The 24,891-nt window shown below is 39.4% G+C and overlaps 1 protein-coding gene across 5 annotated transcripts in view; it reads right to left on the bottom strand.

The window, feature by feature from the left end:
• Positions 1-24,891, bottom strand: part of SNTG2 (syntrophin gamma 2) — a 461,693-nt gene that overhangs the window by 135,065 nt on the left and 301,737 nt on the right. For all 5 annotated transcript variants that reach the window (XM_054024597.1, XM_054024598.1, XM_054024601.1 and 2 more), the window contains one exon: positions 558-685. In XM_054024597.1, coding sequence (XP_053880572.1) covers positions 558-685 — 128 coding nt within the window. The remainder of the gene's footprint in view (positions 1-557; positions 686-24,891) is intronic.

Genomic DNA, 24,891 nt, shown 5'->3' with positions numbered 1-24,891 from the left:
ACCTCCCTTATTTTTCTCTCTCTAATAATCTCCCTTATTTTTTTCTCTCTGTCTTTAATAACCTCCCTTATTTTTTATCTCTTCTCAGAACCTGCCTTATTTTCTGAATGATCTAAAAACCTATTTTTCACATGTAAAATCACATGCACATAACCATCCCTAACATTCCCCATGAAAAAAAAAATAAAACCCCTATTTTCCCTCCAATGGCTGACCACACCAAAAGGGCATGTGACCAGATACAGAACCTGGGGACAGGACGTAAGGCAAAAAAGGGGCATGCAAACCTGTCAAAAAGACCTGGTGGTGAACCCTATCTTACTTACTTACCTTATCTTACCTACTTACTTTTATTGTCCTTTTTTACTTTTTCTTTGTCTTCAACAGTCCTCCTATGCATGTTATAAATCTCAAGAGAAAATAGTACAGTTTTGTATAATAATATGAACTAAAAATTTTCATCTCTCAAGTCAAAGAATTCTTCCACAGCCAACACCTTCATAACAAAAATTAGGTGCATTTAGTTAACCCACTTCTTTCCCTTTCAAATTACAAACCTTAATTTATCTGTTCCGGCTTTGTATCTTGAGATTCGAGCCATCGATAGAGGAACTGATAGGGTGTCTAGCCAGCGCTTCTCATATTTTGGTTCATTAGCTATGGGTGAGGAGGGCGATGATGGAGCCTGTAGAGAATAAATGAGAATCCGTAAGCACAGTCTATCAGATCATACAGTGCAGAAAGCATGGAAATGCATCTGTGGCAGTGCGCTCTTTAAAAACTAGTAACATATAGTAATATAATTGCTAAAAAACAGAGTTTAGAAGAGAAATTAAAATAAGAATTTATGTGAAAACAAAACAGAAATCTTGGTGCTATGCCTGTGTTTTGATTTTATTATTTGTGTGATGTAAAATCCATTTATGTTTTAATTAAAATGTAAAGCCCACTTCTAATTGATGATACAAATACATTCATTTTAATGTCAGTGATTACAACATAAAATCACTCCAGGATAGAACTTTATTTGGAATGTATTTGTGCTTTCCTTTAAATATCCATACAAAATTATCAAGAAAAAAACAGTGCATAAAATATATTGAAGTAAGGCCTACTGCAATCATGCAACAAATTCTGCATATACTGATATATTGTGACATTTATCCATGCCTTCATTTAGCCACAGATTTGAACATTCTGAATCACATGTTATACCTAAGGCAGGAAAAATCCATATATGGACTAGTAAACTGTGAGTTTCAATTTTAGAGTTTTGCTCAAAACCATTACATTGGGCATTTTCTCTCCCTGAAGAATTGGATACATGGATCCTGGGATACCTGCAAAAGGCAGGATCCTCAACATTATAACAGCAACATGTGATGTGCGTCAAAGATGTTCCAGATTTTTGAGGATCTGGGTAAAGTGGAAATTATTGTTGATCTACTGATTTGGGGTGAAAATGATCAGCACCCCAGCATTCCAAAGGAAACCTTAAATTAAACAGGATCAAATGCCAGCTAAAAACTGAATTATATTAATAGTTTAGGACACACATTCAATGACAAAGGAGCTCAAATCAAACCTAAGAAAGGAGGTTTTACAGAGACTCATGAACACGTTAACATATCTAATTCCTAATTTATCACAATGAAATCCTTCATTTGAAATACTGCATGAAGATACTACAGAATGGAACAGGAATGATTAAATAAAGAATTCTTTGGGGAATTAAAAAAGTTGTCACATAAGCACAAGTACTGAAACACTTTGAAATTTAAGAAAAGGCTCAACATTTCAGTTGATACAAGATCACATGAATTGTGAACTGTTCTTCTGCAAAATGATGGCCCTGAGGTATATACTTCTGTAGCACTCACTAAAACACAATAAAACTGAGCTCAGATTGAGAAAGAAAAGGTGGCAATTGGTTTCGGTTGTTAGTGATTTCATGAATATGGTTATGGACAGCAATCAGTTGAAGCACAAACAAACTAGAAACTTTTGGAAACCATTGTTTGAAGCACCACTTAGATTTCATAAAATAATCACGAAAACTGAAAAAGCACTTAATAAATGTGAAATACAGAACCAGCAAGGGGCTTCTTACAAAGCACCAAAAAACAGTGAAAGTTATCTAAGCTACTTACTATAATATTGAATATTTCACAATTTTTATTTATCCTCACCACACCCTGCTGGGGGAGAGCAATGCTATTTCAAAGAGGAGAAAATGTGGCATGGCGACACTAAGTCACTTGCTGAAGGTCATATCGAAAATTTGTGGCAGAGCAGGGAATTGAACCCAGATCTCCCAAATCCCAGGTTATTTACAGAAGAGCTTCAAGAAGACAATTTTCATGTAAATATGATTCAAGTTTCTAAACTAAGATCAAATAGGAAACAAAATGACCCAGCCTGAGCATTGCCAACACTAAGCATTCATTAGTCAGATTCCCAAAAAACTAAATAAGAAAAAATAAACACACCTTAAAATTCATGACTCTTTAAAAAAGTAATACACTCTGGGTTATTTTTATTTGTGTCTGCTTTTTGAGCTTTTAGTCTTCACATTTTTCAAGCTTTTCTCTACAATCAGCAGGGCTAAACACGTATATTTTTAAAAAAAAATCAAAGCTGTATTCTCACGTAATAACAGGCACCTTAGGAGACAAGGGTTTAAGAAGAACACCAATTACCATGGGACTAATAATAAAATTGATTGGGTGGACAACACTGCAACCTACAGCAGCTTTTAGATTGTAAAACTCTTTGGGGAAGGGAATGTCATTTACTTATTTGTATACAGCGCCTAGCATAATGGGGTTCTGGCACGAGTGCTACTGCAGCATGCATATTAAATAAAAATACTAATAATACTATCTTTAGATAGTAATTCTAGATGACTATCCAATATAAAAACTATGCATCCTGCCAAAAAATGTACTGGGACCACTGGGATGCAATTGCTACATAGATTGGGATTCCGTATAAATGATATTGTGACATATCTCAGTCCAAGATTGGAAATGCTAACTATAATTCACTGTATCCATTTGGACATTGAGAAATGTAAGAATAAAGTAAAAAGTCTACTGTGGCTAAGTCTGACTGATGTCTAGTGTAAAATGTGAAATAAATACAGGAAACAGAATGGAAAAGAAACACTGAAACCATATGAAATTCCCAATCACCTTGGTACAAGATTGGAACAGAACTATTTGAATTAAACAACAATGTTTACAGTAATACTTGTGGCACCTTAGAGACTAACAAATTTATTAGAGCATAAGCTTTCGTGGACTACAGCCCACTTCTTCGGATGCATAAGTGGGCTGTAGTCCACGAAAGCTTATGCTCTAATAAATTTGTTAGTCTCTAAGGTGCCACAAGTACTCCTGTTCTTCTTTTTGTGGATACAGACTAACACGGCTGTTACTCTGAAACTTGTCAATGTTTACAGTAAGTTCTTTATGGACTACTACTTGGGTTTACACATCAGTGTTGTGGCAACACATAAATTAATTTACTCACCATGAGATTCCAGCTGAATTATTAACAGAACTCACAACTCACAAGTGGCTCACTCAGGCAATTTTCTTTAATATGTCAGGCATGCTTCATCAAGACCTTGTTATGCGCCAGAGATGTCAGTTGATAGAGTGGAGAACTTGATTTAAGCAAAACCATGGTAGATTCAAAGGATCTACATTTTTCATTGTTAGACTAGCCACCTCCCAATGCTTCATTAGGTTCACCAATTCAATCAGAAGGAAAAACATATATATCTTTATAATAGGATCTTTACTTGAGTCAAGGATAATTAACCTTTAAGTTAAGAAACTAAAATAGAAGAAATACTACAACAAAATATTAAACAATTACTCTAATTGCAAATGGGAGAGACTGTTAAATTCTAAACTGAAAGTGAAGGCAGATTTGCCAAAATAACAGTTGAACCATCTACACAAAGATTGTAACAATCCCAAAAATAACCGATGACATCTAAACAAAACCAAAGAGAACATTGGCTCTCTCTTTCATGAGGACATTCAGGATGACAGAAAGAACAGATGTCAACTCATTGACAATGAAAAACACCAAGAGAAGTAAACAGAGTCTATGGTTGTTGGATCCACTTGAGCAGTGGAACAAATTATTCTTTTTGTTAACTGGCTGTATTAGCTTTATGATGGCTATTACTGATTTATTTGCATTTAATTATTTTAAATGTGGGGGTTGGGAGAAGAAGATGCAACAGTAACCACTGGAGTAAGTGGATACAGACTCCTGCCATGTGACTGAGGTATATGATCATTTGTAACCATGCACATGACCAAAGATGTCACACCTTTGTTACACTTTTAGCTGCCTTGGCTTCTCTCTGCCCCATAATAAATCTGGTTACTTCTGGGCCCATGCCGTTGTGTAATTCTGACCAGCGGCTCCACCTCCACACATCATTCTGCTCAGGCAGGAATGGCTGCCATGTAGCAAGAACTACAAACATTGATTGTGTGGGGAGCACTTGAGAGAGAACAGCAGCTTCCTGGACTGGACTGTCTGTGTGGAGACTCTGTAGCATATAGAACTAGAAAGAGAATGCAAAGGAGCCACAGTAGTCCCCATTCCATGGGTTTACTTACTAACAGGCCACATTTTATAACCCAACACACACTGTAGTGGAGGATAGAAAGCATCCCTCTATATTTTTCAGAAAGTATATTTTATTTCCTAAGAAAATTGTGCAGACATATTAAGATCCCCTAATTCATACTGTAGTCCTTCAAGCATATTTTACCTTGTTAAACAAAAGAAAAGGAATGGAGAATGCCATCATGTTTAGAAGGCCCATGATGGCTTCACTGGGCTATTTACACAATTTGGAAAACTCAGAATAAGATATTTACTTACCACTAGACGGTGCACATTGCATATAGCCATAGCATATTCTCTGCATAACATAGCTCTCTGGCATGTAGGGGGAGTGCACAAACTACTACACACACATGGCTGCCTGCTCTGCAGGGGCTCCATGCCTTTCCATGCACCCTCAGGAAGCAGGGAGAAATGAGCAAAAGGTTTGGTATCTGATTAGAAATAACTGTCATACCATAACCGGTAACTGGTTAAAAGATAGGAAACAAAGGGTAGGAATAAATGGACTGTTTTCAGAATGAAGAGAGGTAAATGGTGTGCCCCAAGGGTGTGTCCTGGAATCAGTGCTGTTCAACATATTCATGAATGATCTGGAAAAAGGGGTAAACAGTGAGGTGGCAAAATTTGCAGATGATACAAAACTATTCAAGATAGTTAAGCCCAAAGCAGACTGCAAAGAGTTACAAAGGGATCTCAGAAAACTGGGTAACTGGGCATCTAAATGGCAGATGAAATTCAATGTTGATAAATGCAAAGTAATGCACATTGGAAAACATAATCCCAACTATACATATAAAATCCGGGGGGCTAAATAAGCTGTTAATCCTCAAGAAAGAGATCTTGGAGTCATTGTGAATAGTTCTCTGAAAACATCCACTCAATGTGCAGTTGCAGTCAAAAAAAGTAACAAAATATTGGGAATCATTAAGAAAGGGATAGATAATAAGACAGAAAATAATATATTGCCTCTACATAAATCCATGGTACGCCCACATCTTGAACACTGAGTGCAGATGTGGTTGCCCCATCTTAAAAAAGATATATTGGAATTAGAAAAGGTACAGAAAAGGGCAACAAAAATTATTAGGGGTATGGAACAGCTTCCATATGAAGAGAGATTAATAAGACAGGGACTTTTCAGCTTGGAAAAGAGATGACTAATGGGGTGGTCACCCCGCTCTGGCCCTGAAGGGGTTAAAACAGGCCTGGGAAAGGGTTGCCCCGGGGAGCCAATAGGGCAGGGTGATTGGGAAGGCAGCCACAGCTGGGACCATGCCCAATTAGGAAACAGATGGCCCTATAAAAGGACTGTGAGCCAGGAGCTAAGTTGCTTGCTCTCTCCAGCCTTGGAGGGAGAAGGAGTGGGCTGCTTGGGAGCTCAGGGTATAGGGAATGGAGCAGGGCTGGGGAAAGGCAGGAGGAGCTGGGGAGCTCCAGCCTGGTAAATCCCTAAGCTGTGGGCCTTGCTAAAAGGGCCAAAAAAGGTACTGGGGTTGCAGAGGCAGCAATCCAGAGATAGGTAGAGGCAGCTGGTCCAACCTCCTCACTGATGATGAGTGGCCATGACGGACTGCAGTCTGCCCCAGTGAATGGGGGCTAGATGATGACTGGCAGTAGCCACTGAGGCAAGGTGGGTGAGATGGTTGTGGGTTCCCCTGGGAGGGGAGACCCAGAGTGTGGGGGTACTGCTGGGGCAGAACCCTGAGGTAAAGGGACACTGGGGTTTGGGAGGGACATGGGGGCCTGAGACAGGTGAGACAATGGACAGTAGGAGGTGCTCTGTATGCTGGAGAGCTAATTTCCAGGATAAGGAGCAGGAGGTGCTGCATTGGTGAGTCTCGCTTCACTACGGGGGGATATGATAGAGGTTTATAAAAACATGATGGGTGTTGAGAAAGTAAATAAAGAAGTGTTATTTACCCCTTTTCATAACACAAGAACTAGGAGTCATCAAATAAAATTAATAGACAGCAGATTTAAAACAAGCAAAAGGAAGTGTTTCTTCATACAACACAGTCAACCTGTGGGACTATTTGCCAGAGGATGTTGTGAAGGCCAAGACTATAACAGGGTTCAAACAAGAACTAGATAAATTTATGGAGGCTAGATCCATCAACAGCTATTAGTGAGGATGGGCAGGGATGCAAAAGCATTCCCTGAAGAGTCCCTAGCCTGTTTGCCAGAAGCTGGGAATGGGTGACAGTGGATGGATCACTTCATGATTACCTATTCTGTTCATTCCCTTTGAAGCACCTGGCATTGGCCACTCTTGGAAGCCAGGATACTGGGCCAGATGGAATATTGGAGTGAGCAGTATGATCATTCTTAACCAGACCAGGGTTTTGGTCTAGGCTCATCTCCAATTTTATTTGGAGAATTTTGGAAATTGCACGTGAAAGCAGAAGTGATGTGGGTGACTGGACTGGAGAGACTTTCAAAAGCTTGCAGCTATTCAAATTTTATTAGAACCAGCTTCTGATTATTCTCATTTTTTCTAAATGAGAAAAAAATACATGTAATACAGAATAACTTCTATAAGTATTTTATATAGCTACTTTTATAAGTTTGGGATTTTCTATAATGCTTAGCATTGGTTTAGCCCAGTTCCCATTGAAGTGAATGGTAAAAAGCCCTTTGACTTCAGCAGAAGCAGTTAGGCCAACATTGATTGCTTTTGAAAATTCTTTAAGTTTTGTTATTATTGTTGAGAATTTACAGCTCATCAAAGATGCTGATTCGACAACCCAGAAAATCAGTCTGCATTTAACTTTATTGTAAGCCTTTCCACACTACCTCTCCAAGAGCTTCAAAAATTGGCTCTCTAGGGACCATCTCTGGGCTAAGATGATAATTTATACTCCATATTCATTTCACACCTTAGTCTTTCTCTTTCTGACGAGAGTGTCAATTAATGCCAATTTATTTCTAATATCTGTCATTAGGAATTGGACTGAATTCAGAAATCTTATTTCAGACAGAACACTGAACAAGCATCTGCTTGTAACGACATCTAGTGACCACCCACTCAGGACAGACTTCAACTGGTGAGGAGAATTTAGGAGACAACTTCTGTAAAATTTTGAAACCTATTCTACAATAACTCATTGGGGTCAAGCACCAAGTTCTCTGATAAGTAGCAGAACTAATCAGACATGCTTCCACGGTGATGCTTCCCCAGTGAACCTGGGGAGAAACAAAACATGAGATTGGTGGAAGCTCACAACTTTTCATGTTCTTGTGACAAGTGATCTGCAGAGCGTGGGCAACTTTTTTTTAATTGTCATTGGCCCGTGTAAGGAAAATATCATGTCTAGGGAGATAAATAACATTTTGAATCTTCTCCAGTAATGTAATTTACAGCTTCAATTAGGGATGCCCCTTGACAGCCATAGCACAGTGTTCAAGGTTAACATCTCAAATGTTTATTTTTATCAAATGGAATCTGGAAATGATAGGCTAAGCCAAAATTAACTACATGTTATGATCTAATTTTTGAAGAGTCATATTCACATAGCTACACTGAAACCTGTTTGGAATCAGATTTGCCTCCTAAAACTTTTGTTGGAATAAGGTTTATATATTTTTATTATATTTTCATAAAATGAAAAACAAATATTAAGGGTGTGATCCTGCACTCTTTGCTTACCATAAACTCTGACTTCAAGTTGGCCATATTTGACTTCAGTGGGTATTTTGGGAATATAAGGAAGGCAGAATTGAGGATTGGGTCCTTCAGTAGTTAACATATTTTAACACTGAAACTTTCTCCATAAGAATGAAAAATTGTGAAAATATAGGAAATGCAAAATTGTTTGATTTTTCTAAGTAAATCTAAAATTCTTAAATTTACTTTTTTAATATCCTATATAATCAGCTTGAAATTAGGTTGATGATTATTAGTTGTTTCTGGCAAGTGTTGTGCTAGGTACTGTACAAACACAGAACGGTTCCTGGTCCAAAGATTGTATGTATTGAGAGGCAAAACAAACAGGCAGAGAGAAAGGGGATCAGCAAACAAGTAAAATAATCAGTGTGTCCATTTGTTACAACAGAATTGTATTGGTTACTACACATGCTGCATTATGTATCAATACACACCTGTTCTCTATATAAAGTATGCATTCCTACAGTGGGTCTGAATGTAGCGCCCTTAGTAGCATAACTGTCAATAACTTTAATGAGGCTTCCTGCACTAGTAAGAGCTCACCAAAAGGAGTAAAGGGTTCCACAATGAGGCCTATTACTTATAAGAGACATAGGGTGGATGTCCACCGCCTAGTGGGCCATGGATGTAGCAGAGGTTTCACAATACCAGGTTGAGAGGTGGGGGAAATGATGTGGGAAGATTGCATTAGGGATCCACAATACATGCATGCCTAAGATCACAACTCCACAGGAGTTCCCTGTACCTTGCAGATGGGATTTTTCATGGTGAGGCAACTAGAGGAGGGGCAGCATCAGTGGATCCATTACTGAAGGATCCATCAACCATTTCTCTCCCATGGTAGTGGACTCCACCAGCTGCAACACCTGCTGAAGTCCTGGACTGCAGTAACAGTTATGAGTAAGGCTGCAAGTCTGTCACGGAGGTCAGATTCCATGACCTCCGTGACTTCTGCAGCAGCAGTTTGGATGTGTGGGAGGGGGCTCGGGGCTAGGGGTAGGGGGGTGGAGGTGTGGGGGGTGCTTACCTCAGGGTGGGAGGCTCCCTGGCTTGGCTCCCTGCAGCTCCTAAGTGGTGGAGAGGCCGGGGGGATGTGCTGCAGCTGGCGCTTGTGGCAGGAGTAGCGGAAACCCTGAACTGGCCCCTCCGCCGCCTAGGAGCTGGAGGGATGTGGAGCCAGGTAGGAAGCCCCTGACAGCTGCCCAGCCCCCACAGGGGGCCTGGGCCACCTCACCCAGCACCCATAGTGTCTCCAGACCACCCGCCGCCCAAGTTTTAGTCAAGGTGAGTATTTTTAGTAGAAGTCATGGACAGGTCAGGGGCCTGTGAATTTTTGTTTATGGCCTGGGACCTGTCCATGACTTTTACTAAAAATACCTGTGACTAAAATGTAGCCTTAGTCATGAATAGTGGCTTAAAGTGGGTGCAAGGAAGGGGAATTAGTTCTCTCCTTTCCCCACAGCACTACAGCTTTTCCCAGCCATGCAGCCTAATAATTATGCTGAGTAATGGGGATAGGATTTAATCCTTTCTCATTATTTCATCATTTTCAATAAATAGCTATTTTATTTCATTTCAAGCAGCATTTGTTGTTTCAAGAGAACATTCTTACACGAGATATTCCAATCTGTCAGTGCCATACCATAGAGCTCCACTTCCAGGAGAAAATATAGAGAAACCAAAGCAGAGAAACTAGAAGAAAGAGGAAAGACTAATACTAAAGAAAATCAAGAACATGGTTCATTGTCGTCATCTTACCTCCCCAATAGGACATTTCCAAGCCTTCTGCCACCTTTCCAGGGCCAGAATCCAGGTGTCAACATTTTTTAAAATAAATGTAATAAATTCATCTCACATTGTTCTGTTAGTGCTAAGTTACCTTGTAATTTATGGGTTAAATGTTATATTAAATTTATTATCTGACTGGAATTATTTCCTGAGTTATTTACAAACAGCTGAAAAGCAAGAGACATCCAGCTAACTTCTCCATCTAAGCTGACTTCCCCAAAACAGGTAATTGTACAGACTCGGGTCTTCTTTCCTGGAATTCTCTAAATGTCTCAATTACTATAAACTTTCAATGCTGATCACAACTAGCACTGAAGCGCTTACAAGACATCTTTGACTCTCCAAGATACTGTTTCTTGTTATCAATAAAGTATTTGATTTTGGAGCTATCTGACATGAATGGTAAAACTACATGGCTCCAACTAACTTCAGAAGGTCATAAGAACATAATCAGAAAGATACTTAAATAAAATAAAGGGCAAAATGGCAATATAAAATCTTTTGAAAACAGTCTGTATGTCAAGGATGTGAGAACAGAAGGGAGTCCAGATTCTGCTAATTCTAAGAGTGTGGATTACATGTTAAAATGGATCTCTGGTATGTTAAGTACACAGTGACTTTTTGTTATCTTAAATGCACAGTAACTTTCAGGGCCTATTTGGCTTGATTCATAAAGGTTTTCTTGTTAAATAAACTAGCTGAGAAGAGAGAAATCTACAAAGATACAATCATTTCCTCCACTTTGAATCTTCTATATTAAATTATTTCAATGCCCAATAAAGTTACAGATTTGTTGTAGGGGGACAGGGTGAACTTTTGTCTTTGAACATTCTGGTTTCAATCTGTCCCCAGTAAAGTCAATGGGATTTTTGACATTTGACTTAATATGAGCAGGATGTAACCCCCACTAACTTACCTTTAAAAGTTCTAATTTTTTTGGAAATTATGGGCCAGATATTCAAAACAGTGTCTAAATGTCTTTGTAATTTAATGAATTTATAAACCAGGTTGAAATCCTTTAGAAAAATTGGCCCACTGACAGGTGTAAGTAATTGTGAAGGGAGGTAGAATATTTCTAGTAGAGCCCATCGAATACATTGTCAGAAAATTTCAGCCTTGCTAAAGTTTTTCCTTCTATAAATTGATAAAAGGTTTCCTGGAAGGCTGCTCAGGCTGAGCTACCTGAATCTGCCTCCAGCTTTGGGGCTGGAGCGGCAGAGATCCTGCGCACTCAGCCTTTCAGCTTATCCTCCAGCTTTAGGACCTGAATACCTGGGCTTTCTACTCTGGCCCCAGAGATGGGGGAGAAGCTGAGCAGGTGGGTTTGCTTTCTCATCAGCAGCTGGACAGGAAAGCTCTAGTAAAATTGACCAAAGCTTTCCAAGGGGGATGCTGATGCTGATTCTCTGCCTGCCTGGCTCTTGGCCTCCCTCACTTGACAATTTCACAACTTTGAGTCAATTTCATTTGGGGGGCAGGGCAGCTGGGAAGCAAAAAAAATCCATGTAGGTTCCCCTGAAATTGGTGTTTTTTGTTTTTTTTTTTTTATTAAACCCTGCTCATGAAAAATGTTTCTGACATTTCATTCCTATTTGGGGTAAACAATTTTTCCAAACACTCAATTTTTTTGTGGGAAAGAATTTCCATTTTCTGGATGGTTCTTGTGCTGAGCAAAGGGAGCAGCTGGGAGTGGGGATGCAGCACTAATTAGCATATCTTTCATTTTTAAAATATATTATACAAATTATTTATAAGTGTTCATTAGAGACTCAGAAGGCATTTTCTTTTGTTGTTGTTTGCTTGTTTTTTTTAATTTGTTTTTGAATTTGGAATCCAAATCTACTATACTTAATTAGCCACCACTCTCATGGAAGTTAATCCGAATTCATTCTTCTGATGCATTCCTTAAGACCTTGATTTAAAAAGAAGCACTTAAGCCTGTTCTTGTCTCTCCTTATTTATGAAAGCATTTACATTCATGCTTAGCTATATGCATGTTCTTAAGAACAAATTTGCTTTCTTGAATTGAGTCCTAAGAGGTTTTTGTGATTTTTCTCTTACCTCCCTCCCTCCCCACCAATTTATATAAATCCATTGGAGTTTTGCCTTCTTAAGAGCTATAAGATCAAGCCCTGTATTGGCTGAAGATCTGCTGAACTGATTTACATCAGAAACATAAACAATATTTTTAAGGGGGAAAGTGCATATCGTATATAACTATTTTACCATTAAACATGTATAGTTAACCTTGGCAAAACGTACTTGTAAAAGAAGACATCTCACTGAGTGTCTTTAACTGAATGTTCAACTCAATTTCTCTCAGATATCCCTCACAATTTAGTGCTAAAATGAATTGTTGGGGTGTTTTTTCTAGAATGCATTGAAATGACTGTGTTCTATAATGCCTGGTCGTAACTGTTCCTGACTTGCATTCATTAAGTAGTATATATGTATATTTTAAAACTATATGGAACTGAATAATTTTACATGATGAAAATTATTTATGAAGGCACAAGTTACAAATTATAGATTAAAAAACCCACTTAAGTTATCTAAAGCTGAAAGACTTAAAATCGTATTTACTTTTCACTGTTTATGCTGTTGTATTACATTTTGCATTTCTCTCAGATGGAATAATAATAGATTAGTGTTTCATATTTGTTTGTATTTAATTTCACTTTCCAGTTTTTCTGTAGTACCACAATGCCAATGTGTGTTTAGCAAGCACTACAGGAATTTTATTTTTAACCTGCTTGTAAAGGAATTTAAAAAAATGGAAAAAATTCATTTATTCTTAGGTTTAGTTAAAGCTTAGTTTTCTCAAATTCAAATTGAGGCCATGTTGACCTAATATGTCCCTTCATACTGTTTTTTCTCCTCATTTTGAAGTTTAATTATTTGGGAGTCACTTATTCTGCTATGGTACAAAAATATTTTTTTTGGGGGGGGGGGAGGGGTTAATACTTAATTCTGATATACGCCATCTGGCTCCTGAAACTTTCCTCCATTTTTCAGGCCAATACAATATTTACATTGCATTCTCCCCTTAAGAAGAAAGTGGAAAAAAGTAGCAATGCAAGTTTTATTCAAATTCTATACGGGTTCTTATACTACACTCATCACCATAGTAGCGGAGTGCTTTCCAGTAATGCTTTAAGCAATATGACTATCAACCGTCACATGTTATTTGTTTGCTAATCCTCACCCCAGGGGAAGAAGTCTGCAGTAGAGTATTTTCTTTTGTAAGACATTAAAAAAAAAAAAACCACCATATAGCATATATGCACATAGCACCTGTCATAACTATAAAGGGAAGGGTAACCGCTCTCCTGTGTACAGTACTATAAAATCCCTCCTGGCCAGAGACTCCAAAATCCTTTTACCTGTAAAGGGTTAAGAAGCTCAGGTAACCTGGCTGACACCTGACCCAAAGGACCAATAAGGGGACAAGATACTTTCAAATCTTGGGGGGGTGGAGGAGGGAAGGTTTTTGTTTGTGCTCTTTGTTTTGGGGGGTTGTTCGCTCTTGGGACTAAGAGGGACCAGACATCAATCCAGGCTCTCCATATCTTTCTGAACAAGTCTCTCATATTTCAGACTTGTAAGTAAACAGCCAGGCAAGGCGTATTAGTTTACCTTTGTTTTCTCAACTTGTAAATGTACCTTTTACTAGGGTCTTTACCTCTGTTTGCTGTAATTTTGAACCTAAGGCTAGAGGGGGGTCCTCTGGGCTCTTTAAGTTTGATTACCCTGTAAAGTTATTTTCCATCCTGATTTTACAGAGATGATTTTTACCTTTTTCTTTAATTAAAAGCGTTCTTTTTAAGAACCTGATTGATTTTTCCTTGTGTTTAGATCTAAGGGGGTTGGATCTTGATCCACCAGGAGTTGGTGGGAGGGGGGATGGTTAATTTCTCCTTGTTTTAAGATCCAAGGGGTTTGTATCTGTATTCACCGGGGAAGAGTTTCTCAAGGCTACCCGGGGAAGGGAATTCGCATCGAGAGTGGTGGCAGCGGATCAGATCTAAGCTGGTAGTTAAGCTTAGAAGTTTTCATGCAGGCCCCTACATTTGTACCCTAAAGTTCAGAGTGGGGAAGCAGCCTTGACAGCACCGTGTGTGTGTATACATACACAGACACACAGGTATGTGTTTGCTAGAAAGGTAAGGTCAAAGGAAAAGAAGTGGTCAAGTTCATGATGGTCCTTGATTCATAAGGGAGTTCATTCCATAGTGACAGACTGGCCCTTGTAAAGTTCTATTTTCGACACAGACCAACTTTACCCTTCTTGTAGAGTGTGTGTTTATTGTGCCAGAAGAGCAAAGCTGTCAACCCTGGACTTCCCAGAGAGTTAGGCAATCTTCTAGCTAAGCCATGGAGTGACTTTAAAATAAGGGTTAAGACCTTGAACTTGGTTCGGTGTTCTATAGGAAGCTAGTGTAGAGAGCACAGGACAGGTTTCATGTGCTCATATTACCCCATGTTACTGAGATGTGCTGTTGAGTTCCATACCAGTTGGAGTTTCATAAGTGCAGAATTCAGAGTATCAGCCGTGTTAGTCTGTATCCGCAAAAAGAAGAGGAGTACTTGTGGCACCTTAGAGACAAATTTATGCTTATGCTCAAATTTTGTTAGTCTCTAAGGTGCCACAAGTACTCCCCTTCTTTTTATAAGTGTAGAAGGCTTCATGCCCAGATATACTGCATTGTTGTAATCCAGCCAAGAGGTGAAGACATAACTGAGGGCAGGTCATCGTCCACCAGGATGGGGCAGTCTTCTTGCCAACATAAAGCATTACTTCCAGATATTATGTGAGAGCTCAGTGTCACCAAAGAATCCAAGAATACTCCTAGATCAGACTGCATTGATCAATTGTTGGCGTGTGCCTTCAACCTAGGGTGATTGTACCATGGCTGAAAACTCTTCAAAATGCTTTCCTCTTTCTCAAGTTCAGTTTCAACCAGCTGTTCTTCATCCATGAGCTTCTCTGATCCAAGGATTGGGCCATCTTGTTGGTAGTGGTATAGTTGTATATGGTGAAGGATAAGTAGAACTGTGTACCATCTGCATATTGCTAGTACTTAAGTCCAACCAGTTCATGCAGTGGCTGCATGCAGATGTTGAACAGGACTGGAGAAAGAATTGATCCTTGCAGAACTCCACAAGTGCAGGGTCTAGTGGCGGAGATGTAATTTCCCATCACTACTCATTGAAAGCATCCCTGCAGGAAGGAATCAGACCATTTTAGCTCATTACTCTAGAACCCTGCCATCTCTCTCAGATGAGACAGCAGGATAGTCAACAGTGTTGAATACTACAGAGAAGTCTAGAAGGATTAGAATGGATATCTACTCTGTCCATTGATAGGAGAAGACCATCCATCAGCGTATCTTGCGCTGTTTCAGTTCCATGTCCTGGTTTGGATCCATATTGTGCTAGGTTTTGAATATTAGTTTTGATTAAGTGAGCTTGAAATTGGCCTTTGGCTAGCTTCTGTATGAGCTTGCTCAGGAAATGGAGGTTTGAGACTGAGCAGTAATTAGTTAGAACCAATGTATCCAAGGTGAGTTCCTTCAGTGTTGATCAGACTACTGAGTGCTTACAGGAGGAAGGGAAGATTCCTTGTCTGAATGATGCATTGGCTATTTCAGTCATGAGTGGCACCAATTGTTCATGGCTCTTTCACAAACCAGGAAGGGCATGGGTTGGAATCACAATTTGTGGATCCAGAATTTCTTGATGAGTGAATGTCAGATACCTTTGGGAACTTTAAACTACTTGAGTCCTGGGTGTGGGTGGAGCTGGAGCAATATGTTCCTGGAGCCGGGGAAGGGCAGAGGGGGATGTTTGGATATATGCTGGTAACACAACAATGGAAACTGAAATAATAAATAACCTGAATTCTTATTTATTTACTTAAGTCCAAAAGGGGAGATGTCAATGGCATCAGACATCCATTTTCTTGGAATAAACGGTCTGTTATTGCGATGCCACTGTTGGTTCTTACCTGCTTTATTGAGAGAGATGGAGGGGAGAAAGAAGAGAGCTCAGAACTCAGACAGTACTAAACAATAAAGTGGCCTCCTGCTCAGCAGGTGGTGCTAAAGGTTGCTGGAGCAGGGCAGGGGCTCCAGACTCCTTCAGCATCCTCATTCCTGATTGTGATTTCTGTACTGAGGGAGGTGCCACAGCCTCACTTTCACATTTTAGAAAATGTCTTTCCTTTCTGTTTCCAAATTTTCAAACAAATGGTGGTCACCCCCATTTGGCATACCCACCCCTGTGGTGGTGTGTGGGACCAGCAAGAGCTGTTTTTTGATGTTGTGGAGGGGAGGGAGGAGGGGAATAAGGAAGTCCTTTTGGCTATGTATGGCATTTAGTCTTTATTAAATATGTGATGGCAAGGTTAGCTAGTCTTGAGATAATGTATGTACAGTAGGAATGGCTTAATATTATTGTTTCACATTTGCTGTGTCATTTAGAACCACAGTACATCTACACTTAAGGTGGCATGAGGCCTACTGACAGTGCATGCTCTGCTAGCATGGGTATAAATAGCAGTGTAGACAGTGCAGCACTGCTTAGGTGCCTAGAGTAGGTATAATGCCCTAATTCCTAAACCCTTGGGTATATAACCTACATGGCTCTCTAGAGGCTGAACCAGTGCCCCCCATATCTGTACAAGAATTGTTATCCTATCTGCTGCTGGAGCCTTTCCATGCCACAGTAAAATACTCCAGCAGTGGGGAATAGCTCTGGCAGCAGGAGATGCAGCTGGGGAAGGATCTGGCAGTTCTCAATTGCCTCCCCTTGCTGGAGCCTTTCACTGCCACATGTGGCTACACACTACAGTGAGTGTAGATACAACCTGCCTTTCACTTCAACGTGTAGCTACATGTACTCTCCACATCCTGCCGGAAATGTAGACAAGGTCTTAGAATGATTTGGGGATATTTTTATAACCACTCCTGTAGAATGACACAGATGCCTGTCTGAATTGGGGCCTATCTAGGAAAGCCTTAAGTGTGTGCTCAGCTTTGAAGTCAATGGGACTTAAACACATACTTAAGTGCTTACCTGAATCAGGCCTATGGATATGTAGCATGTCTGGGAGAATGTCTTTCCTATCTACTGTGGATTTTGAAGGCCTTGATTAAAGTAACTAATGAAAATCACTTCACGCAAAAGCCAATTTGTGTGTTCAATACAAAAGGGGTTGACCTTCTCAGTCTTCCATCATCTTCCACAAATAACTCATACTTTTTACAAATTATTTGTTAAGCCACATTTTAAAATTTAAAAAGTTAACCAAGTATATACTTGTAAAGAGTTTCTAATGGTCCTGGATCAGATAATAATGGAATGTTTAACCTCCAGAGTTCTTTAACTTTCAGTGAATTTCTGCTAAATATATTTATTTATTTATAGTTCATTTTTACAATAAACATCCAAGCTGGAGAATCATTGGCAGAAGTGGCTGCACCAGTGCCAAATACAGAGGTAAAATAACCTCTCTACTGTTATTTGAGATTCTCCTATTTACCTATCCAAGGATTGCATTAATCTTTTTGGCGAAAGCTTCACAATGGGAGCTCATGTTCAGCTGATTGTCCACCATAACCCCAAAATCTTTTTGAGAGTCACTGGTTCCAGGTAGAGTTCCCAAATGTTCTAAGTATGGCCTACAATCTTTGTTCCTAGATGTATACATTTACCCATGTTAAAATACATATTGTTTGCTTGCTCCCATTTTACCAAGTGATCCAAATTCCTCTGTATTAGTGATCTGTCCTCTTCATTATTTACCACCCTCCCAATATTTTGTGTGATCTGCAAACTTTATCAGTGATGATTTCATGTTTTCTTTCAGTTAATTAATAATGTTAAATAGCACAGGGTCAAGAACCAACTCCTGTGGGACCCATTCATTGATTCCCCATTTACAATTATTTGAGACCTATCAGTTAGCCAGCTTTTATTCCATTATAGTATACCATGTTAATTTTATATCTTTCTTTTATCAAAATGTCATGTGGTACCAAGTCAACTGCCTAACAGAAGTCTAAGTGTATTACATCAACCTTACTTTTATCAACCAAATGTGTAATCTCATCCAAAAAAATATCTATTTTCCATAAATCCACATTGATTAGTATTAAATATATTCCCCTCCTTTAATTCTTTTTTAATTGAGTCCCATATCAGCAGCTCCATTTATCTTGCCTGGGATCGATGTCCGACTGACAGGATTATAATCACCCACTTCATCTATTTACCCTTTTAAAATATTGGCTCAACATTAGTTTTCTTCCACTCTTCTGAAACTTCTCTGGTGTACTAAAATTTAATGAAAATCAACATTAATGGTGCAGCAAGTTCCTTGACCAGCTCTTTTAAAACTCATTGATGCACGTTATCCAGACATGCTAATTGTAAAATGTCTAATTGTAGTAGCTGTTCAACATCCCCCTGAGATACTAGTGGGATGGAAAGTGATCTTATATGTTCTTACATCTTCAACTTTCCCCCCAAAACAGAACAGAAACATTTATTGAATACTTCTGCCTTTTCTGCATGATTATTGATAATTCTAACTTTTCCATCTAGTAACAAATCAAAGTCCATTGTTAGGATTCTTTTTGTTCTTAATATATTTAAAAAGTTCCTCCTTATTGTCCTTAACTCTGGTGGGCACAAGTTTCTTCATATGTCCCTCTGCTTCCCTACAATTGTCTACAATTCCTAGCTTCTGATTTACAGTCATTACTATCAGCTTTCATTTCTTCCATTTGTTACATTAAAAAAATATATATATAGCTTCCTTTACTTCCCTTCTAAACCAGGTCAATTTATTAACTAATACAGCCTTCTTCCTTGGTTGTGTTTTTTTTTTTTTGGCATCTAGTTAAGTGTTATCAAACAATTCCCAATTATTGTTCACATTTTTCTGATTTAATTCTTCCACCCAGCTGCTCTGGCTCAATTTTTTTCAGCTTTATAAAAGTAGCCCTTATAAAGCACCCAGTATATATAACACTGGATGAGACTTTATTCTGTTTGGATATTATAAATGTGATCAAGTCATGATCGTTTGAACCTAAGTTACTGTTCATTTTTAATTCTGTGATCAGTTCCTCTTTTTCTGTCAGATGATGTGAAATATAGAATTTCTCCCAAGTTGATGTCGTCTTTAAGCAACGTTCGCGTTTCAGATCCATATGAGAGTATGTATACAAATGTAAGTATGCAGGTTTTATAAATCTGTACTTTTGTATATTGTAGGCCTGGCTTGACATAAGTAACTTGCCTCATTTCTTAGTGCCTTGAGTAGAAAGCTGAATGGAAGATTAAGTTGACATAACAAGCAGTATGCTGGAGTCAGGATGGCTAGCTAAGAGCAGCAAGAACATCCTGGTATTGTTAAACAAGCCTAAATATAAAATAAGGTAAAGGTCAGATTATGCCGGATAGAGCATGCTGTACAGGGATTGGTTCCTGTAAAGTAACCAGCTTGTCTATGAAGTGTATAGTTAGGAACTAGTGTTGTTAGAAATATATATAAGGAAAAGTTTTGTTGCATGACTTTGTATCTGTGATGTTCATTGAATCCACCCACTGCATTTGAGTCTGATCAACTCAGTGTAGCTTTACTAATGTGCCAAATAAAGGAACTTGAGTGAATTTGGAGTCAAATTACATTTTTGGGGGACTGAGTGGAAGAAGTCTTGGGGGAACCCAACATATATAGTTCCATCTTCTTTTGGCTCCAGACCCTATGCTAGGTCCTTTATGACTAAGGCTGCTAAAACAATTCTCTTTAGGATGGTTGGCTGAGTGCCCATTTGATGACAATTTACTGACCAGATAGATGAAGTCATCTACTATTTACAGTTTGGCTGGAAGCACAGATGTCTTGCACCAACTTCTGGATTTTTGTTTTTGCCAAATAAAATCCTTAGCCCAATGGCAGCTGCTTTGTGCTGGAAGCTCTCCAGTGCATCTTTGAAACTGTGTCCTGCCCAAAGAGGTCAACATTATTTGCATAATACAGGTTGGTAAAAGAAGACAAGCCCACAGTTATACCGATATTTGCTGAAATATGTTCAAGGAGCTTATTCACTGTGCAACACCACAAGGCTGGGGCCAAGACACATCCCTGCTTTATCCGAGATCTAGTGTAAAATCTCTGATCTATGGCTTCCCTGAACTATTATGTAGATCTAGAATTAGCCTCAGGAGGATATTGTGAACACAGATGCCTCTTGTATGGCCTTTCACAAGGCAGCTCTATCAATAAAATCTAAGACTGCCTTTAGATCTATCTGGTTAAATTCATGATGGATCTCAGGTAAATGCGAGAGTAAGTATAGTGTCCATTGTAGATTGCCCAGCAGTGAAGTCCAAGTGTTCTGGGAGACATTGTTTCATAAGAAGACACTGGAGTCAGGTGAGTAGGACATATGTGAGGACTTCTCTAGGGGCAGGGAGCAGAGTTATTGGTCTTTAGCTACCATATCCAGTGCACTTATAGGGTGAGACAATGGTCCCTTCCTTCCACTCTGCTGGTACCTTCCCAGTAGTCCAGGCCCAGAAAAAAAGTTAGAGTAATACTACACGCACGGCTCTATTGCACTTCTGAAGTTCAGGTGTTTTACCTATCTCATAGAACTGGAAGGGACCCTGAGAGGTCATCAAGTCCAGCACTCTTTCTTCACTAGCAGGACCAAGTACCAATTTTGCTCCAGATCCCTAACTGGTCCCCTCCAGGATTGAACTCACAACCCTGGGTTTAGCAGGCCAATTCTCAAACCACTGAGCTATCCCTCTCCCTACTGTTGGGTCTAGCAGCATGCCTTCTTCAGTTTCTTTATGGCAGAGTGAGCCTCTTCCAACATAGATGCAGCTACACAAGTTTCAGGATCAGGGACTGCGTTTCGGGGTTGCACATGTTTTGGAGAATAGGATTAAAATTCAAAATGATCTGGAGAAATGGTCTGTTCTTGTGGCCATTTAGGTTAATTCTACATCAACCAGAAGAGTACCTAGTACATCAAATTTGTTTTTCACTGTGACATTGTGTTAGCAAGTGCTGAATTTTTATATATGTGTTGTGCCTCAAACTTAATTGAAATTGAGCAGCAAGTGCCATTTTAGCAACAAGAGGATGATGACTAGTGTTTGCCGGGGCTTCTGCACCTCTGTAGTCCCAGTATGACATTGCTATACTACAATTCTGGACTAATGCAGGGCCAGCTCATTCCTCGTCTGGTCACTGTTGGATAGTCAAGTTTCCTGATAGATATCTAAGCGCCTGAACAAACTGCCAGTAAAGGTAATGTTGTGAGAAGCACAAAAGGACAGTAATCTCAGAGTTGTCATTTATTGCTCTGGAGCAAAATGGCCCGAAAATAGCTCTGAAGCCATTTCTGGGATGACTAGGTACATCATGATGTCTCCAAGTACAGCAAGTTGCGTGTACAGCAGAATAGATGGCATCATTGCTGCCCGATGCTGATAGAATTAATCTTTAATAGCATCTGTAGCTTCTTCAGTGGGGGCGTAGACTACAGTGATGGACAGCAGCCCATAGCAATGCCTCTGGTGTATAGCAGTCAATGATAGGGTCCCATGTTGTGAGTGATTTATTAAAAAGTGGTTGGAGGATGAGTGCCATCTTGTTTATATGCCTGGTTACTCCAGAATACAGTAGACTTGCATTCACCACAAAATGGTGACCTTTATTCATGAGTCTCACCCTGGCTATTCCAGCAACTGCAATGTTGTATCATTTCAGCTCTTGGACTAGCAAAACCTGGTAATGACCTCATTTAGGGTTAGTACATTTCAGGTGGAAAATCTGTGGATGATATAAGCATTATGGAGTTTGGCCTAAAATGTGGACCATATTTCATTGAATCCCATTGGCTCGCTATATCTCCTTGGAACAGAGGAGATGTAGAGTAGTGACTTTGTTTGGGGACACCAACCCCCTTCTCAGAAACCCTTTTGCACACAGCAGATGGTTCTGAGGTTGTAGCTCTTCCACCTTCACCACAGTTTGGGGAATAATTTCCCCTCCTCTAGATCAGCTGTTGGCCTTCACTTGTATCCCTGAGCAGGCGCCCTTATTGGATACACCTGCCCAGAGCAGGTAGTTCTCCCCCCCCCCCCCCCCCAATGATATATAATATGGGTTTGAGCCAACTCTTATTTGTAAAACTGAAGCCTTCCACCCTGATCATGAATCATTATATTATCTTCAGTTTTTCAATGGATATTGCTTTGGCTGGCATTAGATGTCCATGGTCAGTAAATGCTAGTTAATGTTCGTTCACGTTGCACTTCTTATAATTTTTTTTGTTTCTTTTATCTATGCAGTATTTACACTTTCAGAAGGTTGTTGTCTAAGGCCCTGATTCAAGAAAACTTGCATGTACTTAACTTTAACTTCAGTGGAACATAAGTGAGCATTTAATTTCTTTGCAGAATAGAGACTGGATTACTCACCTGCTCAATCAGGCCTAACTTCATAAAATGAGCACAAACAAGGTTGGTTGAAGTATTAAAAGTGGCAACGGTGAGCCAGATATTTAAAATATTAGTGGGGTAGGACTTTCAAACATGCCTAGCTCTGCTCCCACTAAAGTCAATAGTAAAACTCCCATTAACTCAGTGAATTAGACCCAGGTATCACACTTTTGAAAATCCCAACCTAGAGATTCTACATGCAATCTTACTCATTATAAAACACTTTCTAACACTGAGAATAACTAGAATATAAAATAATTTCAGAGGCAGTAGTGAAATCTCCATTACTTGAGTTATTTAAACCGATTGGGTAAGGAAATTAAAAATATAGTGAAGGGAACAAATCTACCCTGGTAGAATAATGGAAAAGGTCATTTTATAGGGTTTTTTTTCCCCTCCTTCTCAAATGATTTTCTCAGAAATGTAACCTTACCACAGCGGTATTAAAAGAGAGCTTTGCTTTTCTAAGGCCAGTACAGAAGATGACACCTCTCCTCTCTCACATTTCATTGCAACAGAAAAAGGGAAACACAGTTGTACTGTTTGTTTTCTTTTGACACCTAGTGCAGTTAAGCCGTGACTGCTGCTGCAGCAGCTGCCATCTGAAATATTGAAATGCGCCTGGCAGGGCTCATCTATTGTGACTTGTCCCTTTTCTCCTCAGCATTCCCAATGGAAGACTGAGATAATGATGACTACTTTCACGAGCATAGCCAGTACTAAACAAGGTAGCTATACTTAGTATTTGTCACATTTTATGCTCATACATTTCTAAATGAAACAGCATGAATTGGAAATCAGCTAGAGATTCAAGAAATAAACTCTTAATAGGGTTGCCCCTTTTTTGTCCCAAGCAGTTAGTCAAAATTCAGGGCCCTGGAGATGTTCCAGTTGGAAATAGAAATTGATGAAGTCTGGTATTTTCAGCAATCTTGTTTATTTACAAGTAACGTACATTACCATGAGCAGAGGAGCAGTTTCTTAGCTTATAAATCCTAAAGCTCTTTAGTGAACATCAGATCCAAAAGCTCTATCCCAGCTTTTTTCACACACCCCCTCCCCCCGGTTTTTCTATGTAAAACAATACTCAGCCAAAAGCTCCTGGGCACGTTCACACTCACCTTTTTATCTTGAGCATAAGCCCTCACCTATGTTATCTGAAGGGTGAGTTCACACCTATCAACCTCAATGGGGTTTTTAACTCAACTCATAACAAGGATTCATCCAGTTCATAACCATATGTTTTCATCCTGATGATGGAATCCTAGGATTTCAGATGTGGAGTGGTGGTTGATTCTATCAGATATCACTAGGTAAGTTACTTTCATAGCCAGGGCACTCATCTGAAATCTTGAAACTTCAAAGGGAAATTAAAAAAAAAAAAAAAGCAGCAGGAAACAGATATGCAGAATAAACTCAAACTTCATAGTTCACTAGACAATAAGAGAAAAAAATGGTTTGTACAACTGGAAATGACAGTCAATATCTAAATGTTCAAAAACAGAACTATATATTGTAGAGAGAGGATAGAAGTGGGATATGCTACTCACTGGTCTGGCTACTTGCAGCCTAAACATTCCCCAGCTAACCCACCTATCTAGCTTACACACATTTCTAAAGCACCTGTCACTATAGTATCTGTCATGGTTGCAGGCTGGCTGCACCTCTGCCCCTTTATTAGTGTCTCCAAGAGCACCTAGCTCAGGTCTTAGGTCTCTTGCCCTTAACTGACTTGGGCTAGAATCATGTGATTCTTCCACTGGGATCTAATTACAGTATCCTGTGTGTACCAAGCACTTATCAGTGTCCAACTGAGTTTTGGGCTCCTGCATTTCCTCCTTTTGTGAACCTGTGAACTGTGATTTAGTGATCAACAGCCTTCTTAAAACAAAGTATTTTTATGTAACAGTTGGAATAAAGCATTAGAGATAAAAAAGAGGCTCTTATCTCAGCATATTTAGTCTCATGTCATCTTATGCTTCACCACAAGCTAAATGACATAGGATTCCCTCTTAAAATACAAGAGAACAGAACAGAACCAAGTTACATTCTTTTAGGAAGCCAAAAAAATGGTCTCTTGGGACCCAGCCTGAACTCAGCTTGTTTCCTGGATAACAACCAGTCTGTTCCCCCCTATTTCAAGGAATCTGAGTTTTCTGAAAGCCCCCACCCTCGTGATTTGTCTGGCCTCAACAACCATATTGCACAATGGTGTCCTTTTTACACTGACAAGATATTAATTCATGCTTTTG

The sequence above is a fragment of the Malaclemys terrapin genome, chromosome 3 (assembly GCF_027887155.1).
Source record: "Malaclemys terrapin pileata isolate rMalTer1 chromosome 3, rMalTer1.hap1, whole genome shotgun sequence".
Classification (NCBI taxonomy): domain Eukaryota; kingdom Metazoa; phylum Chordata; order Testudines; family Emydidae; genus Malaclemys; species Malaclemys terrapin.
The sequence above is the reverse complement of the archived record's forward strand: the minus strand, read 5'-3'. Positions and strand labels throughout refer to the sequence as shown.